Source organism: Coregonus clupeaformis, chromosome 20 (genome assembly GCF_020615455.1).
Source record: "Coregonus clupeaformis isolate EN_2021a chromosome 20, ASM2061545v1, whole genome shotgun sequence".
Taxonomy (NCBI): Eukaryota; Metazoa; Chordata; class Actinopteri; order Salmoniformes; family Salmonidae; genus Coregonus; species Coregonus clupeaformis.
The window spans coordinates 48,055,218-48,082,716 of record NC_059211.1 but is presented as its reverse complement, the minus strand read 5'-3'; the positions used below and the strand labels follow the sequence as shown (position 1 = coordinate 48,082,716).

The 27,499-nt window shown below is 44.1% G+C and overlaps 1 protein-coding gene across 6 annotated transcripts; it reads left to right on the top strand.

The window, feature by feature from the left end:
• Positions 1–1,085: 1,085 nt before the first annotated feature.
• On the top strand, positions 1,086–27,115 carry LOC121533565 (transcriptional repressor p66-alpha). Of its 6 annotated transcripts, none has more exons than XM_041839624.2 (11): positions 1,086–1,239; positions 19,680–19,992; positions 22,709–22,838; positions 22,968–23,099; positions 23,189–23,263; positions 23,748–23,867; positions 24,310–24,492; positions 24,643–24,910; positions 25,082–25,491; positions 25,675–25,906; positions 26,357–27,115. In XM_041839624.2, exons 2-11 carry the CDS (start codon positions 19,688–19,690, stop codon positions 26,494–26,496), a joined length of 1,995 nt encoding a protein of 664 aa, XP_041695558.1. In that variant the 5' UTR covers positions 1,086–1,239; positions 19,680–19,687; the 3' UTR covers positions 26,497–27,115. The 6 variants fall into 6 exon arrangements, with proteins under 6 accessions (XP_041695558.1, XP_041695557.1, XP_041695554.1 ...); XM_041839623.2 differs by having other exon boundaries at positions 24,307–24,492; XM_041839620.2 differs by having other exon boundaries at positions 24,286–24,492.
• Positions 27,116–27,499: the final 384 nt, after the last annotated feature.

Genomic DNA, 27,499 nt, shown 5'->3' with positions numbered 1-27,499 from the left:
CACCGTTCTTGTGATCATTTTGACCCCACGGGGTGAGATCTTGCGTGGAGCCCCAGGTCGAGGGAGATTATCAGTGGTCTTGTATGTCTTCCATTTCCTAATAATTGCTCCCACAGTTGATTTCTTCGAACCAAGCTGCTTACCTATTGCAGATTCAGTCTTCCCAGCCTGGTGCAGGTCTACAATTTTGTTTCTGGTGTCCTTTGACAGCTCTTTGGTCTTGGCGATAGTGGAGTTTGGAGTGTGACTGTTTGAGGTTGTGGACAGGTGTCTTTTATACTGATAACAAGTTCAAACAGGTGCCATTAATACAGGTAACGAGTGGAGGACAGAGGAGCCTCTTAAAGAAGAAGTTACAGGTCTGTGAGAGCCAGAAATCTTGCTTGTTTGTAGGTGACCAAATACTTATTTTCCACCATAATTTGCAAATAAATTCATAAAAAATCCTACAATGTGATTTTCTGGATTTCTTTTCCTCAATTTGTCTGTCATAGTTGACGTGTACCTATGATGAAAATTACAGGCCTCTCTCATCTTTTTAAGTGGGAGAACTTGCACAATTGGTGGCTGACTAAATACTTTTTTTCCCCACTGTATGTCTAGTATGTCCCACATTGTTATGCACCAATATTTAGTTTGTTTGTTTGTTGTTGTTGTTGTTGTTGTATGGACTTTAAATGATGGAGCTGCTCATGATTGTTTTGTGGAGATTTCAAACTAAAGCACTGAATTGTCATGTGCCATGATGACAATAAGAAATATTTACAGATCAATAACCGTTTTCAATGACTTGCTATTGGCCTATGCTTTTACCTTTCCCCCCCCCCTCAGAGTTACTGCTTATATTTGTTTTTTTCTCAGACAATAATTGAACTGTTTTATGACAAAACAGCAGTGTGGTGTAGACTGATGGCAACTATAGTCTTCAAAACTAGATGGGGGGCAAAGCATTGCAATGATGAGACAGAGGATGCAACTGAAAACGGTGGACTTTTTACATCTATGATATGATCAGTGGTCCTAATATATGCTGACTCGGTTGCCCCTTGTGTGACCACATGCTAGTGAAGTGACGCCTTGTTCCATGTGTGAGAGCAGCTCTTTATTTGGCAACCGGTCAGAGTGGCAGCGGGCAGGGCTGAAGAGGGGATCCCCGGGATTAATTTTTTTTGTACATCGAATTACGGGTGTAAATTGTCTGTCAAAACAAGTGAAAAGCAAAAGGGACACCTCTTCTCGGTAAGTTGAAATATCATTTAAGTTGATGGGTAAAAGTAATATTGATTTTGAATTTAATTAAGTCGACAACTTGAAGTTTTTTTTCTAGTCGTTAGCTATCAAAGCTACCTAGCTAGCTGGTTTACTGCTGAGTGAGTGCTAGGTAATGGTTTGTGTGTGCTTCGCTAGCTGTAATTAGCTAGCCACACACACCTACCTAGCGACTGCCAATAACACTCCGCCTCAAAAGTCAAAGAATGCATGTAAACTTGTACCGGTTAGTTTAAAAAGTCGGAGACAAGTATTTTCTATACAACATCCATTCAAGCAGTCTAAAAACTAACATTTTAGTTTCGACTCACACACATCCGTTCCTTGATTGTTTGTGACCGAATCCGGATTGTCTGTCTGTAAGTGTCCGAGGCCGGGAGTTCGTTAGCTAACGTTTAGCTAGCCAGCCTGGAGAGTGGATTTGGTGTCCGAATTTGGTCAATCCCTATAGTCAATCTCACCACTTGCTGGTTTAACATACGAATTATTCTACATTGTAATAAGACATTTAACCCATACGATCTCAGGACGTTTTTAATTTTCATCCCCGTATGAATCCAATGCCAGTTATGCTAACTCGATTGCTTGCTAGCCCACGACCTGGCTTTATGTTACTAGCTAACGTTAGTCAGTTGGACTGTGGGAGACAGGTTGTTGTTACTGAACGACAAAAAAAGTTATTTGGGTTTTTACTTTAACACTAACATTGTATTCAATAATTGTATATCTGTTATCAGTTGCAGTACATTAGGAAGCCGGCATTCTCTCAGAATTGCTTGAACGAGTGGTTTTTATTTTGATGGGAAGTTGGAGGCGTAATGGTGGACGATGATGGTAGTGTCCCTTGGTGTGAGACCCCACATGACTGTCATAATCAAAAAGTCCCCATTTGCCATTTTACCTAAATAGTTGTTTGGACTTTATTTCCTTTCTGCCATAAAGTTCTGCTCAAGTCCTGAGACAAGACTCATTGCCTGGTAGTTGTTGTAATGGCAGGATTTTTCAAACCTCTCATTGGGGACCCCAGAACTAGCACACCTGATTCAACTTGTTAACTAATCATCAGGCCCTTCACTAATTGAATCAGGTGTGCTGGTTCAGGGCTACAACAGAATGGCCAAGGTGCATAAAGATGGAGGAATTCAGATATATATATATATATTTTTTTTTTTGTCATTTAGCAGACGCTCTTATCCAGAGCGACTTACAGGAGCAATTAGGGTTAAGTGCCTTGCTCAAGGGCACATCGACAGATTTTTCACCTAGTCGGCTCGGGGATTAGAACCAGCGACCTTTCGGTTACTGGCACAATGCTCTTACCCACTAAGCTACCTGCCGCCCTTGTTTCAGCACTACCCACAGAGTTTTTAAACTACTGTACACTACATGGTTCAATGTGCCAATAAATCAGCACAATCTAAATTTAGTTTTATTTATTTTTTTCAAATTGGAGTCTTGGAGTTAGAATTGCTAATTGTGATACAAAAAAAGAGTAATGGAGAGCACTGTATAATACGGTGAATTTAGCGAATGAGGCATTTGTGTTAAGTACGTGGGGGCCGTCATCTTTATTCATGTCCGCCATTGTGAAATGTCTGTGTGTCCCAGAGGAGAGGTTTGAAAAAGGCTGGTCTAAGGTATTTATGTATATTATGTCAATGTACTACAGTGCACTCATGGCCTTGTGGATCTTTTGAAAGTGCTCTTTTTCAGATGTAATTGCCTATGTGGGGGTCAATAGCCTCCAGATTAGATACCATAGCAGTGCACATTCCCCCTCCTGCCAAGCGGCCTCCATAGAGACCGGGCACCCTTGGCTAGTGGCTGGAGACATGTCGCTTTGCATCTTGTGACAGGCTATAGAGCTGCCCAAGCAGCGGTGTCCCTTGTGAAAAACCCTTTTAAAGAATGATGCGATCAGACAAGCATGACTCGGCTGACTTGACATCCACGGATGCTGCATCAAGATAGAACTTTAGCGTTAACTACTAGATTTTGACTCACTTTTAGTTTTTTTTCTACCCCTCCATCTACAGAGTCCTCAGCTTTTTTAACTCCTGGATTTAAGATCAGCTTTTCAAAATGTCATGGCGGTATAGTGGATCAGTAGCCAATTATTTTACAGCCATCATTAGAGAAATGAAGCTGCATTGAACTTGATTAGAGGACTGGATTGCACTACATGCCCCTACCAATGCCTCATATGGGTGATGACTTTCACTTTCATTACAAGTTAGTGTGTCTGTCTGCCAGAATTCAGTGCAACCACAAAGTAACAGAATTTCTGTTGCAGTGTGAATTGTTTTGTGGTGACATTCTAAAGGGACTTTGTCTCATTGCTGTCAGTTGAGAATGACACCGGTCACCAGATTGGCTTACCTTTCCCATGAGATTGATGAGCTATGGATACTATCGACCTTGTTAGGTCATTTAACCTCCATGGGTCTGGGGGGTTGGTATAGGCCTAGTATGTTCATCCATTGTTGAGAAATGTTACAGAATGCATGGCATAGAAACGTTTTATGTGTTTGGTGCTTAGGTAGCATCCGTTTCTGCACCACAGTTGGCAGAGAGCAAGCTGCATGTCTGATTTCACAGAGCGATGTCGACCCCTCTTCAGTTGATGAATGAAAGGAGATTCTCAGAAAAGTGGCTCTGTTTGATAATAAAATGTTCAGCTCTGCGTCTGTCTCTTCAAATGCTCCTCAATTTAGAGTTCATTTAGAAGCCTACTGCACTCTATGGAGGGGTGAATATTGTTTCCATCCATCCACATGTCTGGCTAATGTATTGTCATAGTAGCACAGCAGGGCACCTTCAAGGACTCCAGTGAGCGTTGGAACAGAGTGATTGCTGAACAGGCCGTGGTCATCTTGAGCGATGAGGTTATAAGGGACACAGAGATGAATATGGAATGGCAGCCGGTCAGATAATGAGATCGCTCGCTAGCGGGCTGGTGTCCTCTCTCTGTTGATCGCTGGCCAGGGAAGGGTACGGTGTCGTCGAGTGGTAAACAGGAAACGCAGGAGGGCCACACGTGGCCCGAGTTAACCAGTCACAGGCTTCGGTTACCCTGAGACCAGCTTCCTGACACCATAGGGAGGTAGAGAGGAGGATGGGTTCAGATTCATGTGCTATTACTAGGCTATACAGGGCCAGTGCAGGCATTCAAATCAGGATGTGTAGTATGAGGTAGAGCCAGCCTAAAGATACGCATGCTCATATTATCTTCAGAAGACACTACATTAGCAAATTTAGTGTGCATGTCACGACTCGAGCTCCAGGGAGGGAGCAAATGCCGAAATGTACCTATGATATCTCACATGTGGCGCTGTTCAAAAATTGATAAAATATGCATTTTCCATCTCTGTTACATAATTTTCAGGAAGGGGAACACATCAGGTTGTCTCTTTTCGGATCTGTCCTGTGGTGGTATTGTTGTGTACATTTCTAGGGCATGTCTTGGTGTCATCTTCAGTGTGTGAGGAGTACAGATCCTGACCAGCCATATGTTTGTTTCCTTTGTACTAAGAGTATAGAGTACCGCGGTATGAGTCATAATATCCATAAAACCTAGCGGTTAAACAAGGAAATGGTTCCAATTGTTTTTCCACCATTCATTTTTCCCATAGGGATTTTAGAAACACTTAATAAGGGCTGTGTTTCGTGTAGGCTTACCCTGGCTTAACGTTTTGATAATCATGTGAATCTCTCTAGGACAAGGTGACTTATCAATTACTGTACCTCCATTCCACCTCGCAAAGTTTGCATTTCCTTCTCATTTAACTTCTCAAAGTATTGCCATACCGGACTTCGCTGCTGTCGCTTTCCGTTTTTCCAAGTTAACGATGATGTTGTGGTGGAGAGTCGACTCCAATAATTGATTACTCGACTCCTTGCACGTCGACTCCCATTTCAGAGTGTCAAGATTAGATTCTGCTAGGAATCGACTCCTAAGATTCAGTATTTTTGTTACGGAGGTGACTAATTTAGTTGCTGTACTTCCAAGAACACGCTCGCATCTTTCATAGCGAGCTAGTGAGGGACGAAGAGGGAGGGGAGGGGCACAGTATAGGCAGGTCGGCCACCAGGCAGATGGGCTTAGTGCACGGTTCTGACTATCGGCAATAAAAAGCTGTATCTTGCAATGGAATGCTGCAATGTCTCGCAACTTCAATAAAGCAGAGCCTATCATCAATTAATAGGATAGGATATTGAGATGAGCGAGATGCAACACTCCCCTGCCACTCGCAACAACAAAGACGAAAGATCGGTTCTTCCTCTCTGAAAACGAGCAGTTTCAACTCGCTATTTGCATTTGAGGTTTGGTCCAACAGAATCGGTCATGTGGACATCGAAACACATTGAGACATTACTTTACTGTAATAGAGGATCACTTTTTTATCTCGGCTCCCAAAATTTAGAACAGAGCAGACCTTACTAAAATGGGAGTATCAATGAACATGATTGTGGACAATTAATGCTCAGGTTCTGTCGCGTGCGGCATTGCGGCACCACCACCACGTACCGCTAGCAGCGTTTTAGCCACAGACTTATGTGCTAGCTGTCTAGTCTGTGTTTTAGAAATGTGCCATGAGCATAAAAAGACACATTTATATAAGGAATTGGCAACTCCGTTCTCATTCTGAGAAATAAGCATCTTATCCAAGTAGGCCACTTGATTTCAACATCTAAACAAAGTGAACAGGCTATGTTCAAACAGTTGGAGATGGACAGGAGGGTGTATTCATAACAGTTCTACCTTGTTATCAAGCAAATATATCCAAGTTGGCTAGACTAAATATAAAGATTAGGTGGCTACTCACTAGGGTTTGTGCTTGAGAGATTGTTTGAGACGTGTTAATTTTCTATAATGCCTGCTACAAGAAGTTGGTTATTGTAAGTGAATGTGCATTATCCATGGTTCTGGTTACATTTGTAACTTAAAGGGCATTTTCATAGACAGACTTGAAAGCCAGATCAGTGATTTATTGTAACAAAGCAGGTTAAACAATTTTGATTTAAAAAAATAAATAAAATTAGTGGGTTTTATGGTTGTGGAAGGCTTGTTTAGCCTAGGTATAATTTTACAAGCCCTGATTTTATTTGATTATTCCTCACAGTTTGAAATGCAGTGTATTAACCTTTAGTTGTGCAACAAAGTCTATTTAGAGAAAACGCAAAATAAATTGAGATATATCGTGACTCTGCCATAAATTAGAAAAAAAACAGAATATGTTTTGGCCATATCGCCCAGCCCTAGTTGGCCAAATTGACCATTTCCTCATGTCAGGAACAACTCAAGCACTTGAGGAACGCTGTGTTTGTGCTGGATTCCGCCCTCATCTGGTAATCCAGAACAGATTAGGACTTTGGTGATCAGGTGAGTATAAATGTGAACGCTGAGCAATGAGCCTTAGTATCAGGAAGAAGTGAGTACTCACTTCTGGTGCATCTCAATAGTATATTACTCGACTAGTCTGCACTGATTTGACAGGTGAAAGCAACAGGACAGAATTCTACAAAGAAATTGCTTTCACTTGACCTATTATTTCAGATCAGGGAGGACAGAGGAAAGGAGGTTAGGAGAGAAATAATAGTTTATTGAAATGCGCCCTTGATGACTGCGTTGTATACTTAGTGGAGGCCATAATCTCTTAGTGGAGGCCATCATCTCCAACATGGTGGCTCACTCATAGCCCTGGGTCAACAGGCAGCTAGCTCAATTCAAGCATGGTTCCTCATTGTGTCGCCTTATTGTGGATTCACAAATGAGAGGCTCCACTCTTTCAACATGGAGCTCTAAAGCTGGTCAGACATTAGGGGTTGGCGCTGGTATTCCATAGGGGAATCGCCACCTGTTCACCAGGTAGGTAGGCCATAAGGGGCTATTCAAGAATGATGAAGTGTCTTGTCTACTGGTGTGCTATATATTTATTGAGTTGTGACTTTTTATGAGAACCAAATTACTTTCCTGTCTGCTATCGGTTATCCTTGTGTCCTATTTTCACATGATTATTGCATTATGAGTTGTTTTTGCGACATCATACATATGGTCAAACTCCTGAAAACTGTTTCAAAATATGATCACACGCATACTTCTCCGGAATGCCTCAACATTTGTCAATAATTTTGCGACTGGGTATATCAAGAGTCGTGGATGAAGAAGCGAGGGCTATGGCATTACTACATTATTCCAGTTATTCTCCTAACAATAGCTCCCACTGTCTGTTTTAACTGGCCAGTGCTGACATGGCAACTCTGGAACTCAGTGCGGCAGCCACACGAATACAGCATCAAGGCACTCATCCAGGAGGGGTACCAAGCGTCCGGATGCCCTGCTGCCTGTGTCTCAACCATGCCAGCTAGATGTGTGCTGAGCTGACGTCACACTAGTGGAGGTGCTGACTGCGCATCATCTAGCCCACCTATAGTGTGTGTTACACTGTCACAGCTTCAGAAGGTGTTTAATTAAACATGGCTGCCTGCGTCAACGCTCAGGAGTGGGCTTCCAGGTAGGTAGTAGTACTGTAGGTCAGATACTGGTTTTGTTGGTTGATGTGGCACAATAGGAGTGTGTAGTCTTTTGCTTGTTGGGATTCCCTCTATATATGTTCAGTGCTGTGGGAGAGAACTCTGCAGTTGTCTGCTCAGTTTTGGATGTTTTTCTATGGCCACAAGTTTTTTCCTACAGGCCATTCCAACAAATGTAATCTGGTATGACTCTGTGTGCAAAGTTTCTGTGTGGGTATGGCTCTCTAGCTTTTGGGGATTTGTGATGAGCCTTTTGAAGCAATTTCGCTGAAATGGAAGAACTTGTAGGATAGTCAGTGCAGATCACGTATCCCCTTTCACCAGGAACACGTGTGGTTTGAAGGTTAAACTCATTATTGGGAAGCTTGTTTAGTTACATTTTTATGCATTGTGGCAATATACATTACCCTTGTTGGGGATTTCTTTAAGGTGTGATGTGAGATCAATGTTTGTCAGACTCAACAAATATGTGGAACTTTTGTTGAGGTCTCGTATGGAGTGATTTCAGTGCCAACCGATTTGTATTTACATTCCATGATTTAGAATGTGTATTTGGATATTGAATTTGAATAAAATGTGTTTATTTGTAATGCACAAATTGAATCATTGAATTCATAAATTTAACTGAATATAATGGATATTGCATTGTTTAAAAATTCAATTCAATATTGTAGATATTGCATTCATTGTCTGTGTATCAAGTGTACAAACTATCATTTCAAGTTGATCAAAATGTAATATATTCAACTTCTCTGACGCATTCGTATTCGGTTATCTAAATTCAGATTAAAAACCAGAAACAACATTCTAGTACTTTGCCAGTCAGGAAAGGTAGAGGAGAAAATATGTAATCAAATGCTCTCTGTGGTAAATGGAAGCTTCTGGTGATTTCTGAAGCCAATGTTGCATGTTGAATTTATTTTCTTCCTACGAATTTGGCTTTAGCGTTTGAACCGTTTTGGCTATACGCTATTATGACCCCATTCCTGAAAGCTAAGACTCTCTGGAACATGGACATGCCTTCTGCTCCCCTCTGATGATCACAGGCTGCGCAGGACAGAAGGGAGAGTCACAAAAAACGCAATTTGGCCCCGATAAGATTAGTTGAATAGCCCTGTCATAGCCCTTCTAAGGATAGCCGTTCCACTCCATATTTAATCTTGCTCTTGTGACTGACTGGGTTCGAACCAGTTCTCCTGCATGTCACAAGACGGTGTTAGCCCACTTAGATAAAGTCTATAGGGATAAGTTCAGGAAGTTCATGTAAAGGATGACACGCTGCTTGCTTGACGGGGGTGAAGTGTAACACAGGTGGTTCGGTGACCACGCTCGTGTGATGAGTAACTTGTCTGAGATCCTTCTGCCACAGAAAGTGGTGTTGTTATGCAGTAGGCCTGGTTTCGAACCCAGTCAGTTATATTGGTGCCATGATCTCTGAGTATGAGGTCAAAGGGGGGTGAAATGTAACCGAGGTGGTTTGATGAACCACACTCTTTTGATGAGTAACCTAGCTGGAGACTTGAAGACCTGTTAGCTTCCTGTGGGCTTTAGCTAAGTGGGCTAACACGGTCTTGTGACATGCAGTAGACCCGGTTCGAACCCAGTCAGTCACGAGCAAGATTAAATATGAAGTGGAACGGCTATCCTTAGAAGAGCTATGACCGGGCTATTCAAATCCTGCGTATCCTGCGTTGCCTGTGAGCATCATAGAGGGGAAGCCCAAACGGTTCAAACACTTGAGCCAAATTTTATAGGAAGAAAATAAATTGAACATGCCACATTGGCTTCAAAAAAATGGCAGAAACCACTCTGTTCATACCACTAGCTTCGGTTTTATCACAGAGAGCGTTTGATTCTATCTGTTCTCTTCTACCTTTCCTGGTTGGTACCAGGATGTTGTCTGGTTTTGGATCTGAATTTAGAGAACTGAATTTCAAAACTGAATCTGAATGCATCGGAAGTTGAATATATGAAACTTTAATAAACTTGAAATTATAGTTTGCAAACTTGATACACAGACAATGAATGCAATATATACCACATTGAAACTGAATTGATCAATATTCAATTTGAATATTCAATTGAATTTTTAAAACGGAATGCAGAATTCATTCAATGCAGTTTCAAATCATATAATACAAGTTACATTTATGAATTCAATTATTCAATTTGTGCATTACAAATTCAATATCCGAATACAAATTCGAAATTTATGGAATTCAAATACAATTTCTGTTGGCACAGAAATCGCTCCATATTCCCAGAGGAAAAGGAATCCCTGATGTTGATAGTCTGTGTACTGTATGATGATTTATAGGGATACTTTGGGATTTAGGCAATGAGGCCCTTTATCTACTTCCCCAGAGTCAGATGAACTCGTGAATACCATTTTTATGTGTTTGCGTGCAGTTTGAAGGAAGTTGTTAACTCGCGCTAACACAATTGCTAGCTAGCGTTAGCGCAAGGACGAAGTCTATGGTATCTGCTAGCAGATACCCTAGGCTTCCAGTCATTGCGCTAATGCTAGTTAGCATTGTCTTGCGAAATTACCGAACTTCCTTCATACTGGATGTTCATCATCTGACTCGAGGGAAGTAGATAAAGGGCCTCATTGCTAAAATCCCGAAGTATCCCTTTAAGGGAATTAACATCAGGATTCACAAACCCCTATAACAGTATAGATTTAAAGGGATATTTTACTCAAACATATTTGAGTATTTTGTTCATTAGTCCACTGTTGATATGGTCCCAAAAAAGTTTACATGTCAGCAATAGGTTTTCAAGATGTATCACTTTTAGTACAAAGCAAATAGTGTGGTGATGCGTTTTGCATTATATGATGGGGATAAAATATCCCTTTTAAGAAGGGTATTTTTCCATATAGTAGGGTAGAAATTATGTTTAGGCTGATATTAGGCTACGGATAGCCTGCTCCGAAGAATAACCATCAAATTTTATCATCAGCATATTGCCTCAAGTAGGTTGTGCTAGACTGTGAAGTTCTTCTAAGTTTAGTTAGTCATTGTGCGCTCTGAGTCCGCACAGACCTATACTGCAACCCTCCACTTTGAGTTCTGGAGAATCAGGGTCCTGTAGTTGACCCATTGAGCAGGGTAAACTCAACTTCAACAGAGCTGCCATTCAAATTCATGACTTCAAGCTAAAACGAGTCTAGTCTAGCTGATCCGTTTATCCACTGGCTGTATCATCATGAAGATCACATGTTTAATGGAATCCTAGGTACAGCGGCTGGTATTTCATACTAATTATGATGTATGAATTAATCTGCTCTTAATGTCCCAATGCATGCTGCAGCTCGATCGGCCTGCAAACACGGATGTAAAGAAGTCCTCTTCCTCTCAGAGACTGGGATTGTGTGTGTGCGTATGTTTGAGGGGGGGCAGTGTGCTTGATGTTTGTGAGTGAGGGTCTTTTCCGTGCGCATATTCCTTTGTGCTCACGTGTAGGGGGCTGGCTGCACCTCTTGGGCTTTGCACGTGCAGTCGGTCGTTGTCCCGTTGCTAAGGGGAATCCAGGTGAAGCCTCACTGGTAGATGCAGGGTTAAAGGCCTCCATTTTGTTAGTTAACACCCTAATGGCCTGATCTGTCAGTGACGTTAAAATGGCAGGGCTTAACCCTTGGCGTTCAGGACCGAACCAGTAGGGGCACCCTCTCTGCCTCCAGGCTGCCACAACCAATGGGAGACGGAGAGTGAGGACGCTGAAGAGGAAGTGTTTGTTAGTGTACAGTAGATCTATGGCCAGCCAGCCACTCTACTCTCCCCCACCACCCAGTCAGCTGGCTCCTTCTCTCTCTGTTTAGTCTCCATGTACTCAGCTTGATGAAACCAGATTAAGCAATGTGTTTTTTGTCACTAGCAGATATTCCAAAGAAAATGCAGTGGGTTGAATTTGCACTTCCTTTCTAAATTCATATTAGGAGGTGATGTCATTCTTAACCTAAACACGATCTGTAGTGAGTGACCCTCAAATGAATAATTAAACAAATCTATTGTGCGTTATTCATATCTAGGATGATACACATTTTAAATCGGCATATCACAGGGAAGAGAGGGACACTAATTGCATAGGAAGGAGATTAATGGCTTTGTGTGCAGCCCATTAATTGGGCAATATTATGTTGTGGCTCCCTCTCTCACTGGACCCAGTAGAGCCCGTTTTTAAAAGCGTCAGTGTGCTTTAAATGGCTGATAATGTTCTAGCTCGCTAAATCCAATCCCTAGGGAAGGTCATTTACATATCAGATAGAAGAGGTTAGCTAGCAGCCTGAGGAAATGGAGCATTATGATTGATCCTATACCCCTGAAGGACTGCCCATGAAAATAGAATGTGCTCACAGGAGAGTCATACCAGGTTCTCCATATTGTTCTTGCCAACTGTGTAATCAATCCATTGTTTCTAGCAGGAATAGCTGAAAATGCAATAGGCCTAGGCTAATTCAATCTGATTCAAAAGTGAGAAATAAGCATGCTTTCTGTTTTTCTAAAACAAGAAATGTATTACTAGTAAGAAATAATGGGTTATATTGCTTAATTTCGTTAAATTTTTTTGACCTGCGTCTTTTAACCAGCGTATGGCACTCGCTTGTCTGTGAAAAAAATTGTCTCCTGCGATTGCTTCCTAGCAGCAAACAGTTGCAACAAGCTCAAACAGGAAAAGATTGGGGATATTTGTGAGATTAAATTGTCTCCCAAATTCCACTGTATTTTACTGACTGACACAGGAGTTACCAGATAGTGTCATTAGGCACTATCATTGATTCTAGATCCATACTTGGCTCTCTGCCCACAGCAAGAGAATGATCTCCACTCTATTTCAAACTAAACATGTTTTTCAGTGTTTTGTCCTGGCCATTTCAAGGAATGAAAGAAATCCTGAACTCGTATTTTCCTGTCTTTTCATGATGAAATTCTTTTATTTTCTTGAATGGAGGTCACTGACTGAAAGCAATGCTCACCACACAGTCTCTGGATTGACACTATAGTGAGAGGCAGAAAGAAATGTCATCAATCTGTCCTTGTATTGACTCTTAAGCGCTCTCTTCATTCCACTCCACTCCTTTCAGGTACCTTCCTGCCATCACCTGCTCCAAAGCTCTCTCTCAGCCCCGTATCAGTGCAGATGACAGGCTGAAGTAACTGATGCCATGTTATTCCCCAATCACTCCCTCTCGTGTCACTTTGAATGGCAGTGAATGGATAAACTCTTACTTTCCTACTTGGCCTTTTAGTACATGCGTTTTAGCTGTACTCCTTATTACTGCTCTCTGATTTATTTTCATATTGTCTAATGCAACGTCCTGATTTTCTCACAGTCCAGGTTTCCATCCAACCTTTTTATGCAAGTAAATGACATGTCACGACAGGCCTGATGGAAACAGCAAATTTGGCGGTGAACTTTCCTAATGTTGACAAAACAAAATTCGCTAGACAAGGTGGGATATTTTTGTCTGTATGCGAGAAATGGCAGCGGAAATGCCTTTTTATTCGCAAATATTGATATAATAACCATCAAATTGAAGTAAACTTGGAGTCACGCGATGATATGTTGTATTATCCTCCCACTACGACTCTGGAAAGCATGCAGTTTATTATGGTGATCAACGCTTGACTGACGTTTGACAAATAAAAGTAATCTCGCTCTTTTGTCCATAATAATCTCATCATGTAGATAGCCTACCCGCACTGTATCTGCGAGCTGTTGGCTAGAGCTCACGTGCCGAGACCAGAGTGGGCACATTTTGCTATATAACAAAAAGATTTGGGGTGACACAACCCATTTGAACTTTTATTCAGTAAATGGGAATTTAACGGCAAAAGTTATTTTCATGTGCACTACGTCATCACGCACAGCCTTTAGTCAATTTGATGGAAACATCTGTGGTGGGAAAATGCACATATTGTTAAATGCAGACTTTAGAATATTTGCATGAAAATCTGTCAGAATTGGATGGAAACTTAGCTATAGATAGACAGTGCTTGGTGAGTAGCAAATGAGCTTCAACACGGTGGAAGGTAGGCTAAGTGTGATGTAACATTTGAGGACGGGCACATAAGTCTCTCTTAAACGCACACACATTGATGTTCTATTTGGTCTCCTGCATTTGTTGCTTAGCAGCAGGGCGTACAGCACAGTGAATGTTGCATCTTCATGATGCCATCCATCTACTATGAGACGGCACTAGCCACGCACCTGGAGACAGACCCCGACACACACACACACACACGGAGTCATGCACGCCTGAGCTACAAACAAGAATTGCTCCCTTAGAGATGACTCCACTGGATGTCATCAGCAGTGAGGGAATTGCGGAGGCCATTCTGGCTCCTATGATTCTCATGTAGACCTACATCAAGAACAGTTAATACTACACTGTGCCCTGCCCCTCAGGCCCTGCGGCCATTTTGGGCCCTGCTGGCCCTGGCTGCATTCAGGGAGGGCGTTCAGCGACCACCAGTTCCCTCCAGTGTCACTAAGTGTGTTCGTGAATGTGTGAGCTCAGGGCATGATAGTAAAGAGCTGTGTGCTCTGCGGTTCATGCATGCTCCACCCCCTTCAGATAGATGCCCTTTGTGCTCAGGGATGGGTAGAAATGGGGCACATCTGTCGTTGTTATGTCGCAGTGCTCAGTCCCTCTCCTCTTAGCTCAACAGTGTTTCCACCCCACCATTTTATAGGCAGGGTCCCTGTTGCCTCCACCTCTCGTGCCCCCCATCTCGCTTGGTTCTGTTACCACTCGCCTGAGCCTCCTAAATCTGGCCTCCATTTGTTTCAGTTAAATGCCTTGCCTTCGTGGAACATTTTAGTGAAACACTGAGCAGATGTGGAGGATGACAGTGAGGGGGTATTCTGAATGACTATAGCTCTGTGGCAATGCAGGGGCTGAGTAGGCAAAAAATGCTGAGCGGAGCATTTTCAGCAGCCTGGCCAACTGGTTCCTCTTAGGGCTGGGCGATGTGGCCTAAAAATCATCTTCTTTTTTTTCTTTTTTTTTTTTACTTGGGCAATTCATGATATATATCTCTATTTTTTATATTGTCTGTAAATAAGCTTTGTTGTACAATTTAAAGGTAAAATACACTGCATTTCAAACAGTCAGCAATAATCTAATGAATTCAGGGCTTGTGAAATTATACATAGGCTAAATATGACACACTAATAATAATAAAGTAGTTTAATCTGCTTTTTCTTTACAATAATCACTGGTCTGGCTTTCAAGTCTGTCTATGAAAATGCCCTTTTTGTTAGACATTTTACCAGAACCATGCATCTTGTAGCAGGCATTAGCTATAGAAAATGAACACCGCTAGGTCTCATAAACAATCTGTCAAGCACAAGCCCACGTGCTAGTGAGTAGCCAGATAATCTTTGTATTTCAAGTTCAGCCAACTTGGATCTATTTGCTAGCTAAGACGGTAGAACAGTTGAATTGTTATGAACGCACCCTTCTGTCCATCTCCAACTGTTTGAACAGCATGCTAGTCTGTCGACTTTGTTCAGATGTTGACATCAAGTGGCCTATCTTATTTCTTAGAATGAGTTGCCAATTCCTTATATAAAAGTGTTCATTAATGCTCATTGTACATTTTATAAAACACAGACTAGACAGCTAGTATAACAGTCTGTGGCTAAAATTCTGCTAGTGGTACGTGATACCGCAATGCCATGCGCGACAAACTGGGCATTCGTTTTCCAGAATGAATGTTAATTGATACCCCGTTTTAGGGGGCTGCTCTTCGCGCAGTTTGAGGCGTTGAGACAAAAGGGGTATAGTTAGAAAGGTTAAGGTATCCTCAATTACAGTAAAAGGATGTCTCAATGTGTTCGGTGTCCTATTTCACTAATCCTCAAATGCAAATAGCGAGTTGAAACCACTTGTTAGAGAGGAAGAGTAGAAGTGATCTTTCATCTTTTGTTGTTCTGAGTGGCAGGGGGAGGAGCTTGGTGTGTGTAAATGGGAAGGTGCACAGTCACAGCAGAAGGAGCGAAGGAGACGAGACCAAAAGACATTACAACAAGCGAAGAAAAAAGAGCTACATTCTTGCATTTGGAGTATCGTGCTAAAATGTTAATTAAATTAATTTGATGTATTGCCCAGCCATACTACTTCTCATGTTTGAGAGTTTTTGAGTTTTGGGGTGCAGAATTTGAATCCTGTCAGAGGCAGTTTGAGGCTGTTTACGTAGTCTAAGCATCAGTGCTAGGAGTGTCTGGTATTGTTCTCTGGGGGGGAAATGTATGTAGTGCAGCTACCAATGACTCACTAAGACTCAAGTCCAAGCATCTGTTTTTTTGTCTTTGTGCTCATGTGTGCTTTAAGTCAAGTGGGAATTAAACAGAGTCCCAACCAACATTGGAGAATTTCAGTGTTTTTTTATTTATTTTAATTTTTTACAAGTGAGTTTGTTGTCAATGTGAACTACACATTTTGTGAGCGTCATCGATTTAGCTTACAGTTATCAAAGCAGTTGACTCGACATGTCTATTCTTAACATTGACTGGTGAATGTGTTTTTGTGCTTGTCAAGATGACATTACAGTAGCCCTTTTGCAGAAAGTAGCCTGAGTGACTGAGTGTTTAGGCCGGCCTTGTACACTCTCCAAGGTACACAAGTGTGAAAATCAGTTCCTTGTTTGACAGGCAGCCCCGAGGTGTGATTCACCCATTGAGCTGTTTTGATGTGAGCCATAGCAATGATGTTTTCATGCATACAAAGTTTGTAAAGCCCTGATTCTAATGTGCCAGCACATTTTATAGGGCACAGTTTACGACACTAATTGAACATGGTCAACATTATGGTTTCCAGATGTGACAGGGTAAACATGATTCAGAGCACTGGTGGATGTTTTATTCTAGAGCATATTGTGTCACCACCTGAATTAATTCAATACAGATCATATTGAAATCGAGTGTTTCGGATCTCTTAATAGTCTTCTTTCGTTTCTCCGAATGAATCTGTATTGATTCAGTGTGTGTATTGATTCAGAATGTGTATATCATTGACAATCAATGTTTGAAGCAATTGGACCTAAATAAAGTTGACATGTTATGGACATGGATCACTTCACTATTGATGGTGATCTGTTCAGTGTTATAGATTGACATTTTGCGTCCTTAAGTTGTCTCTGTTAATTTTTCAGTGGTGTCTGTGATGCTGTCCGCCACCTTTTCTCTGGCAGACATTTGTGTTTTGGAATGCAGGCGACAGCATCTCTGCCGCCCCCCGCCCTCTCTCTCCCAGTTGCAGGAGGCTGTGGCCTCTCCTGCTGCCAGTCAGTCTCTCTGGGTTAAAACCTGCTCCCTCCAGCCTCTTCTCAACCCGCAGACTGGTTTAAACCAGTTCTCATGGAAGTGCTTTGTGTCTCCCATGGAATCTTGGGAAGGGTAATGTGGAGCTCTGCTCTGGTGATGTCATAGTGGATGAGAAAGACCTTGAGTCAGCCTTCTTTATCTGATGGTAGAAGTGTGTACACTCAGGTGGCCTATACAGTGGCTTCCCTGATTTATCATTTACAACCTCTATAAGGGGAGAGATGAGGCAATTATATTTACTTAAGGGGAGACTGCAGACTAGAAGTGCTAGAGTCAGCAGGCTTGAAAGGAGATAAGAGTAGGCCTAATGGGCTTCCAAATCCCCTCTGCCCCCCCTTCCCTGTACTCCAACTCGAGTCCAGAACACACACACACACTGTCAAGTACACACTGAACTCTGATTCTTGTTTCATTTCATAACCTGTGCGTCTGTGAGATATTTGCACGTCTGTGTGACTGTATGCTTTATCCATGGTGTAGTGTCATAGTTGTGGGTCAGGCTGATGTTCAAGCTGAGTGGGTCTCCCTCCGTCTCCATCCTCTGCCATTACTTTAATGATGGGGGATTTGGGTCAGCATCTGGGGAGCTGGCACTCGGAGACAGGCCTGTGCTGCAGTCAGGTCAGTCAGACAGAGAGCACTACTATCCAGTACAGCTGGAGGAATTACTGACCGGTCCGCTACCACACGTCCACACATATGGTGCCCCAATTAGCATTTAGGCCTAGATTTGTGCAGTTTTCATTGGTCAAGTGCCTTACTGTTGAATTGGTCCTGTGGTTTTTTTCCTCCCACAGTGGTTTTTGCATTGCATGACCACTCATCATTATCAGCCAGTGTTCAACTTCCATCTCATCTTGGGGTGGTGCGACGCTACTGAAGCCTGACACAGACCTGTGTGTTTGTACACTACCATTCAAAAGTTTGGAGTCACTTAGAAATGTTCTTGTTTTCCATGAAAACATACATGAAACGAGTTTGAATAGGAAATATAGCAAAATGAATAGGAAATGTAGTCATTGACAAGGTTAGAAATAATGATTTTTAATTGAAATAATAATTGTGTCCTTCAAACTTTGCTTTCGTCAAAGAATCCTCCATTTGCAGCAATTACAGCCTTGCAGACCTTTGCATTCTAGTTGTCAATTTGTTGAGGTAATCTGAAGAGATTTCACCCCATGCTTCCTGAAGCACCTCCCGCAAGTTGGATTGGCGTGATGGGCACTTCTTACGTACCATACGGTCAAGCTGCTCCCACAACCGCTCAATAGGGTTGAGATCCGGTGACTGTGCTGGCCATTCCATTATAGACAGAGTACCAGCTGACTGCTTCTTCCCTAAATAGTTATTGCATAGCTTGGAGCTGTGCTTTGGGTCATTGTCCTGTTGTAGGAGGAAATTGACTCCAATCAAGCGCCGTCCACAGGGTATGGCATGGCGTTGCAAAATGGAGTGATAGCCTTCCTTCTTCAAGATCCCTTTTACCCTGTACAAATCTCCCACTTTACCACCACCAAAGCACCCCCAGACCATCACATTGCCTCCACCATGCTTGACAGATGGCATCAAGCACTCCTCCAGCATCTTTTCATTTGGTCTGTGTCTCACAAATGTTCTTCTTTGTGATCCGAACACCTCAAACTTCGATTCATCTGTCCATAACACTTTTTTCCAATCTTCCTCTGTCCAGTGTCTGTGTTATTTTGCCCATTTTAATATTTTATTTTTATTGGCCAGTCTGAGATATATAGCTTTTTCTTTGCAACTCTGCCTAGAAGGTCAGCATCCCGGAGTCGCCTCTTCACTGTTGACGTTGAGACTGGTGTTTTGCGGGTACTATTTAATGAAGCTGCCAGTTGAGGACCTGTGAGGCGTCTGTATCCTCTTGCTCCGTTGTGCACCAGAGCCTCCCACTCCTCTTTCTATTCTGGTTAGAGCCAGTTTGCGCTGTTCTGTGAAGGGAGTAGTACACAGCGTTGTACGAGATCTTCAGTTTCTTGGCAATTTCTCGCATGGAATAGCCTTCATTTCTCAGAACAAGAATAGACTGACGAGTTTCAGAAGAAAGTTATTTGTTTCTGGCCATTTTGAGCCTGTAATCGAACCCACAATTGCTGACGCTCCAGATACTCAACTAGTCTCAAGAAGGCCAGTTTTATTGCTTCTTTAATCAGCACAACAGTTTTCAGTTGTGCTAACATAATTGCAAAAGGGTTTTCTAATGATCAATTAGCCTTTTTAAAATGATAAACTTGGATTAGCAAACACAGCGTGCCATTGGAACACAGGACTGATGGTTGCTGATAATGGGCCTCTGTACGCCTATGTATATATTCCATTAAACATCAGCCGTTTACAGCTACAATAGCCATTTACAACATTAACAATGTCTACACTGTATTTCTGGTCAATTTGTTATTTTAATGGACAAAAAATTTGCTTTTCTTTTGAAAACAAGGACATTTCTAAGTGACCCCAAACTTTTGAACTGTAGTGTATATCCATATCTTTAACCCCCCCCGTCTCTCGTTCTGTGTCCCCAGGTAGAGCGATGTCGGAGGAGGCGGTGCGTCAGACGCGCAGCCAGAAGCGGGCCTTGGAGAGGGACGTGGTGGCCCCTGGCAGTCCCGGGGGGGAGCAGGACATTAAGAAGGTGAAGCTGGAGAACTGTGACCTGCCACCTGCAGCAGATGGCCCTATAGCTCCAGTGGCTTTGGGAGGAGGAGATGTGGTGAAGATGGAGCAGGCAGCCAAGGTGGCCAGCATGAGCATCCTGAAGACCGGCGAGGTCAAGGCTACCATCAAAGTGGAGGTGCAGACTGGGGACGGGCCTGTCGACATGAGCACGTCCAAGAGGTAAGAAGAACACTGATTACACACACTGTGTAAACCTACACTCTTTCTGGCTGTACGTTTGAACAAGGCCTAACTGGACTATGGTCCCTCAGACGCCGTCTATTTTTGTTAATAACATTACCATCACACTCTGGATTCAGATTTCGTTTTAGAATGTTGCTCTAAAATGTTATTTTTCCTATCTGGAATGTGCATGTTTACAATATGATGGCTTGTCTCTGAGTCTGCACAGGGTACATTTTGGTGACTAGGGAATGTAGTGTTTTGACTGGAAATTGACATTTGCTTGGAAAGCAAGTTTGCCTTCAAATACCATTTTAAAAGTAGAACATTGTTAATCCAGAAAGGCAAATATGGGATGATGTCGATAATGTCTTGAATTGATTATCCAGATGTTAAGAACGTTTTTGGTTAATTTTGGAAGTTGTATGTATCTACTGAGGCAGTATGCGAGAGAGGCCTTGTCCAGATCTTCAGATATGGCTGGGTTAAAATTAGTTATGAGGATGGTCATGTGCTGTTGTTGATGGTGGTGGGGGGGGGGGCGGTTGTGGAAAAAAAGTTGTACTCTTTGACAGTGTGTGTTGCAACGACTGTGTGTAGGTGTGTTTGAACTGCTGTCTGCCTTAGCTAGTGAGTGGGCTTCTCACACAGGAAGTGCGTGTGTGCTCCCTCTGTTCCGGGTGGCCTGCCCCCATTTTGAAAAGTCAGACGCTCCGGCTGATAGGCTCCATTTTCTCCAGCACCTGAACTCTGCCTCACTTCATACAAAATGAAGGCTATGTGTCACAAACTGGTTCCAGCCGGCCGTTGCCATGGTTTCCACTTTGGAAGGAGCAGTTGGGGGAAGGAGGGGCTGTTGTTGAGTGGGTGTGTCACATGACCAGGGCAGGGAAATGTCTGATGTCATGATGTGATCTCTTCACTTGGTAGAGTCATTAATATACGCTGGAAGTGAGAGCAGTAGTAAGCAAGGAAGATAGCTGCCAAGGAAGGGCTTTTTAGTTATGTATCGTAGAAGTTCGCCCTCATGTCACCTTTGCCCTTTTCTTCACCCTAAGCCTGTGCTGCTATAGTTTCCATGTTTTTTGTAGAACTTTTAGTGTTTGCAGAGGAGATCTAGCATTTTGAGGCAACTGTTTCAGAAATGGGTTGCAGAGTGGTAGAATATGCATTGCTTTCCAATGTCATTGAATTAGAAAGATATATTAAAACACTTTATTTTGGCCAGATATACCTTTTATAGACTAGAGCAAATGGTTGATGACATTTGTCTATGTCCAGTTTCATGAATATTGGTTTGTACCAATACCTACCTCACATGATGTTACTCTTTCAGTGGAAGTGTGAGTCAATACTGCAGAGTATTCTAGAGAAGTAGAAACAGAAGCAGTGGCCACTGGATCTTATGTAACCACATACTTTGCTTTTGTTTATGCTTGTCTAATCAGCTTTCATGGTGGAGGAGATCGCCTTGTCACCATATATATAATAACCCTCGCTTTGCCCATTGCCAGGGCTAGGAGTTTCTCCTGGTTAGGTTGTGTGTGACTGTGTGGTCCTATCCATTGGTTTACTTTTTGCCCTACTTGGTCCATTGCTTTACAAGCCCTCTGTATCACCAGCTGTGGATGGTGTGACTGTAAACCATAGCTACCGTATCTCTCTCTGCCTGCCCTCTAAACTGAACGAGGCCTCAGCCCTGTTACCACCGCAGGGCCCTGGGATGTTTTGCACCAGCCAGGGAGACTGTGTCGTCGTTGATATGCCTGTGTCCTACCCTCTGCATCGTAGTCCAAGACACACACACAGTCAGTCGGTCAGTGAATGAGTGAGTGAGGGTGTATACAATAGGCTGGCTCCTGGCCACGTTCCCCTCCCCCACCCCGCTCTCTCTCTCCCCTCCAGTGTCTCCCGCGGGCCTCTGCTCTGCGACTCTGGTGTCAGCAGCTGGGAGGGGTGGGGCCCCAGGCACAGCTACTGTCCGTACAAAGAGTCAACGTGCCCCCCACCACCTCCACCACCTCCATCTACCCACCTCACACACACCAACCTCACTCCCCCACTGGGTACGAGCGGGATGCCTGCTGTGTAGGGGCCGGCGAGCTATCTCCTCCATCGGCCTTTCACTCCCCCTCTCTGTCACAGGCTCCATGCTGCATACCGCTACTCCTCTTTGTCCTCCACAGGCTGGAGGAAACAACAGCTAGCTACAGCCACAGAGGGAGCTATGAGGCCAGGTCTAATCGCACAGCCGGCCTAGGCCTACAACTTGTAGCTCGGGCCTAGAAGCTCACGTATTTTGGCTCTGTTTTGAATGCATTTTCTCCTCTTATATTCCAGTTGTAAGGAGTTGGAGTCTGCTTGCTATTCAGACAGGGCTCTGAAAAGTGCTCCCACTCCGCCATGATGGCTCTATTGATCGCAGATCAATTTGGGTGTCCCACCACTACTGCTCACTCATAGACCACTGAAATGTTATCATTTACCGCCCTCTACTGGACACATCTTGCTACTGTATGTTTTTGCATACACGCTCAAGTGGCTCTCATTTGCTAGGTGATTAGTGTTGTATGATCACACTCAAATTCATTTCCAAAATGTGTGAGGAGAGGGATTGTCACTCAAGGGGGGTTTTGCTCTCCATATGTTTTATTTAGCCTAGTAGAGTTTAGTTGTATAAAGTAGTTAATTGTTTGTTTCTCTCTCCTCCCAGTGAAGTAAAGAAAGAGAAGCATCCCCTGTCACCAAACAATGACGTCATAGTGCTGTCAGACAATGAGCCGTCCAGCCCCGTCATGAACGGCTTGAACCACTTCAGGAAGACAGACACTGACCTGCTCATGGTACGACCTGACACACACACACACACACAGCGACTCCTCTCCTTTGTACTACTCACAATGTTTCTTTATCTATTAATTAAATTAAAATGTAATTGTGTGTATGACCCCCTGCTGTCTTCCCTTGTGTAGAAGAGCAGGCCAGATGAGAGGGAGCGCATCATCAAACAGTTGATGGAGGAGCTGAGACTACAAGAGGCCAAGCTGGTGCTGCTGAAGAAACTACGACAGAGCCAGACACAGAAGGAGAGCACTGTACAGAAGGTATCTAAAGAAATGGCCATGCACACACACACTGTTTCCGCTAAACTCCTAGATTGCCATCAATAGTCTGGTCTCTCTCGCTCCTCCAGCCAACCTCTGGCTCTGTAGCCACTCCTCCACCTCTGGTCAGAGGCAGCATGACATCAGGCAAAGGACCGCTACAGGTACAGACAGCTACTGCTCACCACCACTACACAATGCAATCATACGTATCTACATTACTGTTATTGTGTACAGCACATTCACACTCATTGTAATAGTATATCAGTGCATCCATTCAACCACTAAGCACATTCAAGCTCTCTGTACTAGCTTGTTGTCAGTGTATCTGTTCAACCATGCTGTGCTGTCAGAGGTAATCACACGCAGTTAGCTGTGACACACTACAGCTGATGTGAAATGGCTCTGTTTTGCATCTACTTTATGTGACTTGACAGAACGATTTAAATATGACATGACAGGGACTGGCCACTTGCCAGCAAATGTCAACACTGATCATGTGATATCAGCAAATCTCGTTGCCATTAAATCATGATTTAGCCAAAGGTCTGAGGTACACGTGGGGATCTTGAGTTGGGAATCGTCCCTCATAGTATGGGTTCGTCATGTGGTTGTTTTGAGTTTAAACCCTGTTGTTGTTGTGTCCAGGTGTCGTCAGTCCGTAGCTCAGGCACAGTGATCCCTCCTCCATTGGTCCGGGGTGGGCAGCATGTCCCGTCCAAGCAGAACTCCCAGACCATCATGCCACCCCTGGTCAGAGGGGCGCAGGTAACTTATACTCTGGTACTTACCTTTTTAAACATACATTTGTTGTCTGTTGAGAATGCCCCTTTGGTACTTGTGCAATGTGAGTTATTAATAAGAGTTCTACATTCTCTGCATGATCAGTGTATATTTTCAGAATATGTTTTTATGCTACTTTCATGCTTTCAAAACAAATTCCTTGGATGTGAACTCTCTGCAACTAATAGACCAAATGCATAACACATAGTTGGTTTTACACGCAAAGCGCTTGTCAGTCTTTTCTAGTAAATTCATTTTACAATGATATGGATATTCTGTTTATCTTCTCTCAATCTCCGCTCTCTCTCCTGCCTCTGTCCCTCTCCCTGTGTGTGTGACTCCCCCCTTCCCCTCCCTTATGTCCATGCCGTACCCTATCTGCCTGTGTGTGTGACGTTGTCAGCCCATCGCGGTGTCTCCCCAGCAGATCGCGTCCCTGCGGCAGCAGCAGCAGCAGCAGCAGCAATCTGGGTCTGGCCCCCCTCCCCTGCTGCTGGCCCCCAGGGCCTCTGTCCCCAAAGTCCAGGTGCAGGGCCAGAGGATCATCCAGCAGGGCCTCATCAGGGTGGCCAACGTCCCCAACACCAACGTCCTGGTCAACATACCACAGGTCAGACCACACTCTATCACCCAGGACAGTCAGAAACACAGGTCACTAACGTGTACTGGCCAGCATCTTACATTGAGACCCCTTCGACTCCCAACAGCATTACTTCTCCATCTCTTTTCATCCTGTTTAATATGTGTGTCTGTTCCACAGGGCTCTCAGAAGGGCTCGTCCGTGATGTCCCAGGCCGGGATGGGCAGCATCGTGTCCACGGTCCAGGCCAACGAGTCCCCGGCCGCTCGCCAGGCAGCCGCCAAGCTGGCTCTGCGTAAGCAGCTGGAGAAGACCCTGCTGGATATCCCTCCTCCCAAACCTCCCGCCCCCGAATTCAACTTCCTGCCGTCAGCAGCCAACAACGAGTTCATCTACCTGGTGGGCCTGGAGGAGGTGGTGCAGAACCTGCTGGATACACTGGGACGGGGTGGGTTTATATTTTCATTCAGAAATATTGATTCCTTACATCAGCAGTTTATAAGCTCTTTATGGTAGTAGTAGTAGCTAATCTCTTAGTTCTTTTCATTCTTGCTGTATTTGAAAGCTGCTGGCAAAAGGTACGTAATACTGACATGTCACTTTTCTGTGTTTCTCTCAGGCAAGCAACAGGGTCAGTCTGTTGCCCCGGAGACCCCCGTCCCTGAAGAGCCACACACCTGCGCCCAGTGCAAGACAGACTTCACGTCGCGCTGGCGCTCGGAGAAGAGCGGCCCCGTTCTGTGCGACCACTGCATGTCGTACAACCTGAAGAAGGCCCTGAAGGCGGAGCACACCAACCGGCTGAAGGCGGCCTTCGTCAAGGCCCTGCAGCAGGAGCAAGAGATAGAGCAGCGCATCCTCCAGCAGGCTGCCTCCCCAGTCTCCAAAACACCTTCCTCTTCCTCGGGGATGAAGAGTGAGCACCAGCAGCACGTGCTGGTTTCACAGCAGTACAAGCAGGCCAGAGCCCAGCTTCAGCACCAGCATAGAGGCACGCCTGTGGCCCGCCACCACTCCTCCATCAAGCAGGTCAGCACTGGGACACAACACTACCGTTACACACTACTAACTCATACAAAAGGGGAAGCTTGTCTGGTGTACATTTTCTGATACCTTAAAAAAAACTGTGGCATCCTTTTTAATTCTATTAACACATTGGGTCACGTTGGTTAATGACTAATGTTCAAGTTTTCTCCCTCCTCCCTCTCTCAGAGCCCTGGTCAGCTGTCCCGTAGTGGTCAGCAGGCGGTGGGGTCTCGTGGTGTCACTCACTCGTTCCCCACGTCCTCTCAGCAGCTGCAGAACGCTGTAACTGCGGCCACGCTGGTCAGCAGGTCAGGTAAGCATGCCATGCGCCCGGCGCAAGGGGCAAAGGGCAGCAGCGGCAGCAGTAACCCCTCGGCCAACCCCAACACCTGGAGGAAGCAGACCACAGGGAACTCAGGTAGATGAACCTCTACAGGACAGAGACAAGACCCTGTCCTCACCTGCACACCATGTTGCTCTCCCTCTTTTTTTCCCCTTTCTCTCTTCTCTCCCTCCCTGGCGACCTAAAATACATTATAGTGTCACGAAAGGTTGTGGAAGGTGCATTACTACCTCAATGGGTGACTGTTAGTCTGATATGTAGATTGGCTTTAGCTAGCTGACCCCTTCTCTCTCTCTCACTCACTCACACACTGTTATTTTTCCTGGTGGTGGATCAGACTAATTTGTGTGTTTAAAATGTAGAATCCATTAATTCCAATGAAACATTTTATTTTGTGTCCTTGAATTTTGCTGTAATGGTTGCAGACAGGCTAAAGGATGGTAGAGGGTGTTTGAGATGTTTCCTGTTTGTGTCCCTGGTTCCAGTCCTGTATACTCACTGCTGTGGTTGTTGTCTCCCTCCCAGGTGTGACCATGGCCTATGTGAACCCCAGCCTGTCTGTCCACAAGACCACCACCTCAGCCAACCTGGAGCGCCAGAGAGAGTACCTCCTGGACATGATCCCCTCCCGCTCCATCTCCCAGACAGCCAACACATGGAAATAATACTACCACCTCAATCAACCCTTATTTTTAATCTGAATAATAGTCATTCTCATTATCAATTTAACAAAAGACTCCTCTCGGGAAAACAACATCACAATCTACCATCGACCAATGAAATAAAAACTAAACGCACCTCTCCTTACGTTCCCTCCCTCCGTCATCTTCCTGTGAGTCTTCAGTTCTAGTGTGGAGCGCTGGTGTATTACTGGGAGAGTACAGGGCTCTGAGATATGCTACATCCAAAAGGGTGGCATGGACTTAATCTATCTCAAACATTTCTGGTGCCCCCCTTCCCTTCTTGGGCAGATCTTCACACATTCGCACCGAGAGGGAGGGATGTCCCAGTCCAGCTGTGTCGGTGGCTCTGATTGGCTATCCAGGCGATGGGACAGTCAACATCGTCCACTGTGAATGATGCGCCTTACTTCACCCCCCCCTTCTACCTGGGAGAGCCAGGACCGGGTCTCTCTCTGGCCTCAGTGGCAGGGCTGGTGGCACAAGACTGCAGACAGACAGACGTCATGGCAGGGACTGTGGGTGACACCTCGATCACACCGACAGCTTTATTGCATTTTGGTACACCAGAAGTACATTCATTTCCAATGGAACGCTGCGTTTGCTTTGCAGCGTTGCAGAGGCAGTTGCAGTGCGTTCTGTGTGGTGCATATGTTGGATTTATCGAACGTATGCGTCAAACTGTATGTGTAAACGAGTTGACAGAAATGCTAGCAGAAGGTGAATGTTGAATTCTTGTTGCACACATATACAGATGATGCTGTGTACTATTTTGCGCAATGACACTATCGGTGTGATCAAGGCGTGAGCCTAGAGGACCATCCAAGGAATACTAAAATAGCTTCAGCTTTGCAAAAATAAAAAAGAGTGTTCAATAAAATATCTATCCACACACAGACTGCCCCGTCTTTGAACCGACGATGTGCAGAACAGAGGAGCAGCCGGAGTGTGTGTGATTATTTTGTATGGCTGAATGTTAGAATATTTG